General features: G+C 43.0%; 1 protein-coding gene across 1 annotated transcript in view; it reads left to right on the top strand.

The window, feature by feature from the left end:
- The window catches only part of MAST3 (microtubule associated serine/threonine kinase 3), a 311223-nt gene extending 299567 nt beyond the window's left edge, over window positions 1-11656 (top strand). The window contains exons 27-29 of the mRNA XM_075862996.1: window positions 6957-7093; window positions 8041-8222; window positions 9527-11656. Of these exons, the coding sequence (XP_075719111.1) occupies window positions 6957-7093; window positions 8041-8222; window positions 9527-10575 (1368 nt within the window). The 3' untranslated portion in view covers window positions 10576-11656. The remainder of the gene's footprint in view (window positions 1-6956; window positions 7094-8040; window positions 8223-9526) is intronic.
- Window positions 11657-12133: the final 477 nt, after the last annotated feature.

The following is a 12133-nucleotide window of genomic DNA, read 5'->3' on the forward strand; positions in this document are numbered from 1 at the left end:
TGGACGCCTGGGTTCAGGAAGTGGTGTCCTTGGGATACAAAATTGAATCTACCAGCCTTCCTCCAGAACGTTACTTCCAGTCAGCTGTTTCGAAGTCTTCCACTCTCCACTCTCCACAGTTCCACTCTCTCCCCCTTCAACGGGTGATCTTCTCCCAATGGAACCATTCTCTGAACTCCTTGAATCAATGGATCCTCCTATCTCTGGCTGTCCGTCGGACCCTACAGGTGGGAGGGATCTCCTCCCCAGCCATTTCCCGCAATCGCTCCTTCCTTTCACTGAATGGTCAGATCATCTCCACGGATGCCAATCTCGAAGGGTGGGAAGGAACATTTTGGAACCAGGGGCTCTGGTCCCCACAGGAGTCATCTCTACCCATCAACCGCCTTTAGTTGAGAGCCATATTCCTTTTGTCTGCTGCACTGGACATCGCTTCTTTCCGGCCAACCATGGCGAGTCAAAACGGATACTGTCACAGCCATGGCTTATTTCGATCACCATGGCGAGACTGGAAGCGCAGCAGTAATAGCCGAGACCTTGAAGATTCTTACCTCAGCAGAACATCACGTTCCCTCTGTGTCCGCAATACATGTTCCAGAGGTTGACAACTGGGTCGGGGACTTTCAGTCGAACAGGTGGAACCCAGGGAGAGGTCCCTCCACCAGCAGGTCTTCGACCGGATGGGCCAAGCCAGATGTGGACCTGATGGCGTCCAGGTTCAATCACAAGGTTACCAGCTTTATCTCCTGAGCCCAGGATCCAGAAGTTTACTCCGTGAACGCTCTCGGGGCTCCGTGAAACTGCTTCAAGCTTCTATACGTGTTTCCCCTTTTTCCTCGGCTCCTCAGACGTCTCAAGGCCGATAGGATTCCATCCATCTTGGTAGCGCCAGATTGGCTGTGATGTAGTTGGCACGTGAACGTTTTGTCCCTGCTGGAAAATGCACTGTGGCCCTTGCCTCACCGTTCCAACCTCCTCTCTCAGGGACCTCTCTAGAATTTAGAGTCGCTACGTTTAACAGGGTGCCTGTTCAGGCCGCCATTCTGCGGGAACGGGGTTTGTCGGAAAGGGTTATACTCACCATTCTCAATGCTCGGAAGTCCTCCTCATCCCGCATTTATTGTCGTACTCGAAAGACCTACTATCATTAGTGTGAGAATCGCAATCTCCGTTCCTTGCGATTTTTCTCTCTCTAGAGTAATTTCCTTCAACCAGGGTGGCCTGGATCAGGGTTTGGCCCTTAAGGGACAGGTGTCAGCACTTTCCATGCTGATAATTCGCCCGTTGGCCTCCAAGTTCGATGTCAATACCTTTTTGTAGGGGATTGCTCACGCGGCTCCACCTTATTGTCTTCAGATTCCTTTACGGGGTTCTCAACTTGGTTCTGAACTGGCAGCTTTGTCATGCCGCTCTCCATTCCGGACACACTCAGGACAAGGAGTTGTTTAGTACGTTGCCCTACTTTTTGCCTAAGGTCGTCTCAGCCTTTCACCTGATTGAGGACGTCGTTCTGTTGTCCTTTTGCCCGGCTCCTAGTCACCCGAGGGAGTGTTGTCTTCCGAACCTAGATGTTGTCCACGCCTTGCGGACTTAAAATTGCTTCCTTCTGGAGGTTGGACTTCTTGTATATCCTCCTGGAGGGTACAATCAAGGGATTGGTTGCCTTTAGGGCCACTATTGCTCAATAGATTTGGCTGGCTATTCACGAGGCTTACCGATTAAGGTACCCCCTTTTTGGATCACAGCTCGCTCTACCAGAGCGGTTGGGGCTTCCTGGGCTGTGCGCGATCAAGCTTCTGCTCTTCAGGTATGCAAGGCGTCTACATGGTCTTTCTTGCACACTTGTCAAGTTCTATCAGGTTCACTCCTTTGCTTCCTCAGACACTTCCCTTGGACGCAGCATCTTGCAGGCATTTGAGCAGTAAGTGAGCATGTGCTTTCTTTCTCTTCCTGCCGCTGGGGACTGCTATAGGACGTCCCATGGTCTGTGTCCCGCAATGTAACGAACGAGAAAACAGGATTTTTTGAGTACTCAACGTAAAATAATTTTCTTGTCCAGTTCATCGGAGGACACAGCTCCCACCCATTTGTTCAAGGTTTTCATGGTGTTTTTTTTTTTTTTTTCGGAGGGATTCTCCTCTCGTTTTGACTTACATTGTTTCTGCTTCTACTACAGCTTACGAAACAAAATCACTGGAGTGGGACCGAAGACTTTATTATTTATATTTTAAACATGTGTACAACCACATATACAAAAACATAGCACTTCTGCATCGACCGCAATGAAAGCATTCAAAACTTCCAATTTTAGTTCGGAATAAGACCTTCAATAGCCCATAAAATGTAATGGGGTTTTTTGCCACAGTTATATCTGTTTTAGAGGAGTACGCGTTCCACTTGTTTTTCTTTGATAAAATTCCGATATATATTCTTTTATTGCAGTGGATGCAGAAGTGCTATGTTTTTGTATATGTTTTTTTATAAGTGTTTGTACACGTGTGTGATGGTGCATTTGTGATGGTGCATTATGTGTGGTTTATTGTGAGTCCTCAGCAGAGAGGAATGACTCTGTAATCAGGTACCACAGGTTGTGTCTCCAGCCTATGGACAATCAGACGAGTCAGAGGTGAAGTCCACAAGACAGTGTTCTCATTGTCCAGTCAGGAGACACCACAGTTATATTCAGCTCAGGTGCAGACCAGCAAACCAAGCAGATCCAATTATCACCCCCCCCCCCCCCCCCCCCTGTGTCCTCATCCCGGCTGTGGCAATACACATGATGGTACAAAGGACACAACTCACATACAGACAGTAGAGACACAAACTAAAGTCATTATAATGATGGTAACTAGAAGCTGCCAAGATGTTCCTCCCCCTGAGGGGTATATAAGGGCTTGTCCTTGGGAGGATGGAGATCTTCTGGATTTAGACCTTAAAGGGAATGTGTCGCGAATTAAACCTTTTTTTTTTTTTAAGTGTCGTTACTTATTTCTATTATATTTTTTACGTTTTTTTGCTGTATTTTTTTTTTTTTTTCCACATGGTGGAAAGTATTAAAAATTAAGTAATAATTTGACATGTTTTCCTATGTTGGCCACCAGGGGGGGGGGGGCACTTCCCAGAATTGCAGCAAGGTTAATAAGGCAAAGCAACCTGACTCACAGCTGCTGTAAATGTGGGAGGGACTCACCCCCCCCTCCTACAAGCCAGGAAAAGGTGTCTTCAAATTGCTAAACAATGTCCGGCTGCCATTTTGGGTGTGATTCTGCAGCTGGAATGCAGAAGTTATAGGACACACCAAACGGCTAAGGGTATGTTCACACGCTTACTAAACAAAGGGAAACCAGCTCCTGATTTTCAGCCATTTTTTAATCAAACTCGCGTTTTTTACGGCCGTTTTCGGAGCTGTTTTTCTATAGTCAATGAAAAAAGGCTCCAAAAACGACCCAAGAAGTGACGTGCACTTCATTTTGGCGGGCGTCTTTTTACGTGCCGTTTTTGGAAAACAACCACGTAAAAAACGCCCTGTCGGAACAGAATGCCGTATTTCCCATTGAAACCAATGGGCAGATGCTTGTAGGCGTTCTGCCTCCGATTTTTCAGCTGAAAATATTGTGTGTGAACATACCCTTAGACTGATGAAAGTGAAGTGAATGACTTTTCAGTTGACAGGTTCACACGGCGTGTATTTGTCACGGTTTTTTTTGCACATTTTACGTGCCAAAAACCACATAAAAAAACGCTTGATTACACTTGATTTTGCGTGTCGGGGGGGGGGGGGTCGTGTGTGTGCGTGTGCGCTCTCGCCGCTGATTCTTCAAAACAGCTGATAAGCGGCTATGAAGTATCAGCGGCGCCCGTGCACGCTCCGCTCTGACACACACACACACACACACACCGGAAAAGTCTTAAAGGGGTCGTCTAGGAAAACATGGCGCCGCACCTGTCCTCAGGTCGTGTGTGCTATTACAGCTCTGTCCTATTCACCTACTGCAATACCAGACACAACCTGGGGACAGGTGCGGCGCTGTGTCTCCAATCCGGACACTCCTTCTGTCCTGAGATGACCCGACGGGGGAGGAGGGTGTCAGAGCCACCCACCGCCATCACTGCAGACAGAACCACACAACTACGGCATGAGTGCAGGGCTTGTCCTGAGTGCACTGTCACTTGTTATGGACAGATTTATAGTCACATGAACCCAGTCTGCATCAGAACCGCTAACCTAGGTCCGATCACATGACAGAGGGGGTCACCAAAATCCCTGTGCACCCTCAGCCCGTCCATCCAGCCCTTTCTTGGTTATATCTGCTTCTGGGAAAGCTGGGTGACCACCATTACCCCTCCTACTGGAGTGTGTTTGGGGATGTGACTAATGAACCTCTCACACTCCAGTAGGAGGGGTAATGGTGGTCACCCAGCTTTCCCAGACCCCTGAACGGTAAATCTCTCTAGTTGTGCTGAGACTGTTTGGGGATGTGACTTATGAACCTCTCAGTCTCAGCACAACTAGAGAGATTTATCGTTCAGGGGTCTGGGAAAGCTGGGTACCACACTAATATTGTTTATCACCCAGTTTTCCCAGGACAGTTACATCATGTGTCCTTTATACAGAGTCCTGCACGACTATAGGGGGCCCCATCGGGTGGGGGTGGCTGCCGGGGGGGGGCCGTCGGAGCTCACGAGAGCGGCGGTCTGTGAGAGAAGAGGGACAGACAGAGACACACACCTTACCTGCAGTGCAGCTGGTCTTCATGATGGCGCCTGCTATCTCCCTGCAAACAGCTGCTCTACTGTGTGACTCTGACCTGCGTCTGCGCAGTACAGAGCCAGAGAGCAGATACAATGGAACGGCTCCCGTTCATTGACTCCTATGCACTGTAGCTGCCGTATTCCATCTCTGTATGTGTCGTTAATCGACACATACAGAGATTGAAAAAAAAATGGCACCCCCCATAGAGAAGTAAAAGAAAGAAAAAAATAAAAAGAACACAAAAACACAAATGAATAAAATTTATTTTAATGACATACTAAAAGCAATATTATATATAAAAAAATCGACATCTTGCCTTTAAGGAGAGCTGAAGCTGAGGCAAGCGCTCTTAAGATGTTCCTGTGATTACCTTATTTTGTGGACTGTGTGTTGTTCCTTGTTCTGTCAGCATTGGACGCAATAAATCGTGTTGGAGTTGCCCTTTCGTCACTGGCTTTGTTGATCGTGTATTAACTTAACGAACCCCATGACAACGTGTTTTAAATATTTTTCTAAAGTAAAAGTTATATTTTAACGAAGACTCCAGTTCTACTCCAGTGATTTTGTTTGGAATATTTTGTGGATATAGTGCGGGAATAACACTATTCTTAGTGTCAAGCCTCTTAGTGGCAACAGCATATACCTATAGTCTGTGTCCCCCAATGTACCGAAGAGAAAAGGATTTTACATAGTTTTTTGTTTTGTTTTTTAAAGTTAAATATATCACTTATTTTATTACACAATATCAAAGCCCTATATGTTCTGAGAAAAGCAAGACCAAATACATGTTGGTTGGAAGAATAATAGATCAACAATATGCCATTATAATTTGCACATGGCTAAAACTTTAAAATGGTTAGGAAGGAGGGGGGTAAAGCTTCTGGTCAGGAAGTGGTTAAGTACCTTATTCTCTCTGTTCTAGCTGACTGAAGTCTAATATTATTCTCCTTGTGAACTAATTTGGTTTAGACCTTAATATATTTCTATAATCAAATTATATCATTCGTTTTTTAATGGGCATGTGCTCTTGTTATAAATGTCTCCAGATTTGTCCTTACTCATGTCAACAAACTGGCCATTTGCAGTTTCAGAAATTATTGTTCATTAAAGGGGTTGTACAGGATTAAAAAAACATGGCTACTTAAAGAGGCTCTGTCACCAGATTTTGCAACCCCTATCTGCTATTGCAGCAGATCGGCGCTGCAATGTAGATTACAGTAACGTTTTTATTTTTTAAAAACGAGTATTTTTGGCCAAGTTATGACCATTTTTGTATTTATGCAAATGAGGCTTGCAAAAGTACAACTGGGCGTGTTTACAGTAAAAGTACAACTGGGCGTGTATTATGTGTGTACATCGGGGCGTTTTTACTTCTTTTACTAGCTGGGCGTTAGGAATGGGAGTGTATGATGCTGACGAATCAGCATCATCCACTTCTGTTCGTTAACACCCAGCTTCTGGCAGTGCACAGACACACAGCGTGTTCTCGAGAGATCACGCTGTGACGTCACTTCCTGCCCCAGGTCCTGCATCGTGTCGGCCACATCGGCACCAGAGGCTACAGTTGATTCTGCAGCAGCATCAGCGTTTGCAGGTAAGTAGCTACATCGACTTACCTGCAAACGCCGATGCTGCTGCAGAATCAACTGTAGCCTCTGGTGCCGATGTGTCCTCGCTCGTCCGACACGATTCAGGACCTGGGGCAGGAAGTGAGTGACGACACAGCGTGATCTCTCGAGAACACGGCTGTGTCTGCACTGCCAGAAGCTGGGCGTTCTGAAGAGAAGTGGATGATACTTCTCGTCAGAACGCCCAGCTAGTAAAAGTAGTAAAAACGCCCCGATGTAACGAACACAATACACGCCCAGTTGGACTTTAGAAAGCCTCATTTACATAAATACAAAAATGGTCATAACTTGGCCAAAAATGCTCGTTTTTTAAAAATAAAAACGTTACTCTTATCTACATTGCAGCGCCGATCTGCTGCAATAGCAGATAGGGGTTGCAAAATCTGGTGACAGAGCCTCTTTAATCCAGAATCTGCGCCACACCCGTCCACAGCTTGTGTGGTATTGCAGCTCAACACCATTCACCTCAATATAACTGAACTGTAATACCCACATACAACGTGTGAAGAGGTGTGGTGCTGTTAATCTAATCCTGTACAACCATTTTAATTACACTTCTTTTTCCCCCATTGCAGAGCGGCAACAAAGTTTCACTGAGGACCACTCCCCTAGAAAACACCTCCATAAAAATTGGTCCAGCCAGAAAGAACAGCTGTAAAGGTCGTATGGCCAGAAGGACCAAGAAAAGCAGGAAGAGGGAAAGTCAGGACAGGTAAAGATAGTCATTTTTATTTTTTAATTTTTTTAAAATTCTTTTAACAAAATAGATCTTGAACTTGGTTGTGTGTATAATCTGGTAGTTGACATAAATAGGCAGTTGGCCACAAGAAGCCAGTTGGGCATGGTAACAGATTTTTGAAGAGCGACACAATTAAACTAGTTGACGACTTTCAGAATTGTAACACTTTTGCGTCCTGAAAACTTGTGCAGGCGCACTTTGTTACAGTGGAGCATGCAGAGAAACGTGTCTAGTCACATGTTCCTCCATCCTCGGCCATATTATGGACCGGAGCTGCGGCCATAAGGAAGATATTTCGGTCTTAACAAGGGGGCGTGGTTTAGGACTCCGGGAAACCGGCACTAAACTGGAAATCGTCAAATAGTAAGTTTAACAAAAATGCTCTTTATAATGCACTGCTGATATTTTTTCTTAGTGGCAACCCCCTTTGATAAACCTGGTTCATTACTACATTCTGTGGTAGGTATGCACAGTTTCCGGTCTCCACTTACTAACATATAGGAGCACATGCATTCAATCAAATATTTACCAAAATTAGATGAGCTAAAATTTCTTCTACAGAAAAATAAAAAAAAAACTCTGTGGTCCCCGTCCGTTTTTGTTTATTAAGCCACAGCAATGACCTGCCGTAGTAGACATATGATCACGTCAGTCAATCACTGGCTGCAGTATTGTGATGGCCATCCATGCTGACATCACAGCTGCGGAAAGTTGTTCACTGCCGTTGTCGCATGTGGAGCACACCGCATCATTGCTGCAGTCTAGAAATCAAAGACTAGCAAGGGACCATGGAATCGTCGGCACAGGAGTGGCATCGGGTGTGAAAGGTATTTGTTTATTTGATATGCAAATTAAACTGTTGGAAAAGCCCTGTAATATTTAGTTATAAATATTCAATTATATCGGTTTTATTTTCGCAGAAAGCGTTCTCTATTCAAGAAAATTACTAAGCAATCAACAGTATTACAAAGCAGCAAGAGCTTTTCCTCAGGACTTCATCAGTCATTGTCTTCCAGTGAGAGCCTCCCAGCTTCTCCAACTCACAGCCTGTCTCCTGGGCCCACAACCCCTAGTAGAAGTCCTGCTCCTGATATGCCCATGGGTAAGTCTTAAATGGTATGACAGAGGCACATTGCCATTAGCGTTTTAAGGTATTAGTAACATGCGGTCAAAAGGAACCGGTCGCTGGGATCAGCTGTTTGAGAGTGTGCATTAATTCAACAGTTATAAAATATGCTCTAAACCTATCGAAACAGCTGTAAATCTAAAAGGTATATATTTTATGGAATACAAAATCTATTAAAAATGCGCATTTGTGAAACGCGCGTTGAGGCGCCTGCAGACACGCTGAGTGTTACTACTGCCCGTGTGAGTGCTTAGGAGTGTCTTAATCGGTGCAATTTGGTGTAACATTTATTTACCCTTTGCATCTTGGTCTACTCCGCATTAGGAGACTATATAGAACTCTTGTAGTTGCACACTCTGCATTACCTTCCTATTGCATTTTACTCTTGCTTATTTACCTTATTTCCATTGACCATTTATTTGTGGTTACTTCCATTTTGGCATCACATTCCTATTTAACCTTATTCCAGGGCTTTTTTTTTAGGGAGGCCATACCATACAGGTGACCATCCAGTAGTGTTCTATAGTACTATACTTTTACCACAATTTATTTATTACCCAGAACTCACCTCTGTTTATTTTGTATATTGGCCTGTCGGCAGGTTTTTTAGTTCTTCCATCCTTGATTTGTTTGTGTATGTTTTTACTAGATTGTGAATTCAATAAAATATATACCTTTTTATATTTATGAGTAATGTTCTTTTGGCTGTTTTAAGCTCCTGAGCTGTTGATAGGTTTAATGTTTATTTGGAGTAAAACCACCATAAAGTTTAAGGACTCTGATAGGTTGCATAAAATATGCTCTACTCTGAAATAAATCCATCCTGTTTCATAGATGGAAATAGCGCTCTCAAAATTGTGAGCTGTTGCGTTTGTACCACTATTGGGACTATTCCTTTTTTATATGGTAATATAGTATACTGTCCGTATTTATATATGTACACTGGTATCTGGACATTATATAATGTTAAATGTGTTATCCAGGATTACAAAAAAATAGCCTTATTTTTTTCCAGAAACCGCACCATGTCTGTCCATTGGCTGTGCTTGGTATTGCAGCTTATCCCTATTCGAGTGAATGCGGATGAGCTGCAATACAAGACCTTGCCATGCACTGTTTCTGTAGGAAAAAACAAGTCATTTTTTTAATATAGTCATAATTAGTGCTCCGTGCTGCTAGAACAATATATAATGTATAATCTCATGTTAAACAAATTCAAAATAACATTGAATGAAGGTATCAGTGCCACTTTTTCCTGTAAAAATCTTTCTATTTCCTAGATAACATTTCACCTCAAAGTACATCTCCATGCTCTAGTACACCAAGCTCACCTGCTGGCCACATCCGGCCCAGTTCCCTGCAATGTTTAGCACCCAAGCTCAGTGGACAACGCTACAAGGTAGGACGAAGGAAGTCCACTAGCAGCATTCCCCCATCTCCACTGGCTTGCACTCCATCACCTGCTCATCAGGCACCATCTTCCCCACAACGTTCTCCCTCTCCTTTATTGCCTGGGCATTCAAGGAGCAGTCATGGTGTTTTCCAGTGCAAGACTTTGTCACCCCCTGCCATTGTACGTCAAGGAGCACGAAACAGAGCAACAGAAGCTCCTCGATCGCCTCTTTTAAAAAGAGTACAGTCAGTAGAAAAGATGGCCAGCCACTTAACTTGTGGGCGCAAGACAACACCTCCAGAAACTCAGTCATGGGAGGAATCGCCTGATGGCACCAACGGTACATCTGAAGTGGGTAGTCGTAATAAAGACTGGGTAACAGAAAAATATGAGCGTGATTCGGAAGTAGTAGTAATGAGGAGGCTTAATCTCTCAGAGAGAAGGGACTCTTTTAAAAAGCAGGAAGCTGTGCAAGAAGTTAGCTTTGATGAGCAGGAGACAGTGGCTAGTGAATGCGTTTCTGAAGGGCAGAAAACAGAGAGCAACTCTGTGCTATGGGAGCGACTACCCCACCAAACCTCATGGATTCAAGCAAGACCGGCTAGTATATCATCGGTAATTACAGTCCATGAACAGCAGTGTCGCCTAGTGCCACAAATTGCTGTTCAGACCTCTGAAAGTGAGGAGCAAGACAAGGCCTCCGGGCACTGGGAGTGTCAAGCATTTTATCCCCTACAACCAACAAGTAAAGACAGATGCCCTCTTGTGTCTTGGTTGTCAGAGCCTTCAGCTGCTAGTCCAGAAAAGCAGGCCAAGGGTCATCTTACTCCTATGCAGCTGTTTTCTGTAGGCACAGATGTGCACTTGGAAGGTAACAAAAAGGGTAAGGGCAAAGAACGTAAACAAACAGAACAATCGGTAAAGAAAACAAGCTGAGCGGTTTTATTGGTTATGACTTTACAGAAAAACAAACTGATTTGAAACCTCACACAATAAATGTCTACAGAATGCAAGCTTTGTATAGGATTTCAAGTGTGTGTTTTGTTGTTTTTTTTTGTATTTTTTTCATTCTTTTAATTTTTTTTTAATGTGATAACTTTTATGGTATGGTTTTGATACTTTGTAAACTTATTTTATTGTACTTGTATTTATATATGATATCAGTGGCATGCATTGTTTTCTTATTTTACGGTTTAACCTAAAGTAGAAAATGTGTCATCTCTGTTACACTCCTTCAGTTTTTTAATTTCAATATTCTAGATTGACTATGTTGAAAATATACATAACTTATGCAGGTGGACACCTGCAGCAACTCCCAAGTTGTTTTCTAAATGACCTTTGTATAGTTTTCTCACATAAAAACTGGTTAATGTCAAGCTAACAAGTTATGGATTTGGATTCTAACACTAAATCTACAATGTTTAAAGTGAATCTCCGGTAAAAGCTGAAACGTCTGCTTTTGGGTGTTCCGGCATACTACTCACCACTAAAGTTATACTTGCCCGCTTCGTGCAGACCCTTAGATCTCCCACCATCCCCTTACTTCTGCTGAAGACCCCACTTGTTTTGAAGTTCCAGTTCTCCTATGATAACAACCATTTAGGATAAAACGGAGAGAGCAGTCTTCTGCAGAGATCTTTAAAAAGACTGTGGGGCATATTGACCCCGATCAAGTAAATAAGACTTTGATGGTGTGTAGGGTTTCTGAAGTGTGGGCAAAAAGTGAAAAATTCAACTTTTTATCTAGAGCTTCACTTTAAAAAGAAAAAAATGTATATATCGGAGTATGTTTCAAGTCAAATGTGCCCATCCATTTGGTTATTCAATTGTTTTTGCATTTTTGGCTTCACGGAGTACCAGGGCTATTATTTTTTATATAATGAAGGATAAAAGGTTTCTGAAAGGCTCAGTGTGATATGAGAATACTTTATATTGCATTTATACGTAAGTGTATACATTTGGTGCCATCTAATACGATTATCATTTATAACAAGAAAATAAAAAAAATATATATGTATACACACACATATATTTGCGTGTATATATGTTAACCATTATATAAAATAATATTTGGTGAAGTGTATATACCAGTAACTTTTGTTGTTTTTTTGCATTATAGGTAATACTTATGCAATTGACGTTAAAATAAATAGCGGTTCGGTGGAGAATAGTTTAGATAGTAATTTAGGGAAATTTAGAAGAGAAGAAAGCGAACGTGGCAGTGAGAAGCACGTATCACAAACTGTGCAAGGAACGTATGACGTAATCAGAAAATGTTCATGTAAACTACCACTGTATTGTTGTTCTATTTAATAGCTGGTAAAAAAAACCGCAAACAACCTTATCTTCACTGCTAAAAGCTTCAGATACAGACACATTCTTGTTGAACATACAGCTATCTCGAGTATAGGCCGTCTTTAGGCCGTTTTTGACGCACAGCATATTTTGATATCTATTCCTAGATTTTCAGCAATACTCCTATTCAAGGACACTG

Source organism: Rhinoderma darwinii, chromosome 1, assembly GCF_050947455.1.
Source record: "Rhinoderma darwinii isolate aRhiDar2 chromosome 1, aRhiDar2.hap1, whole genome shotgun sequence".
Taxonomy (NCBI): Eukaryota; Metazoa; Chordata; class Amphibia; order Anura; family Rhinodermatidae; genus Rhinoderma; species Rhinoderma darwinii.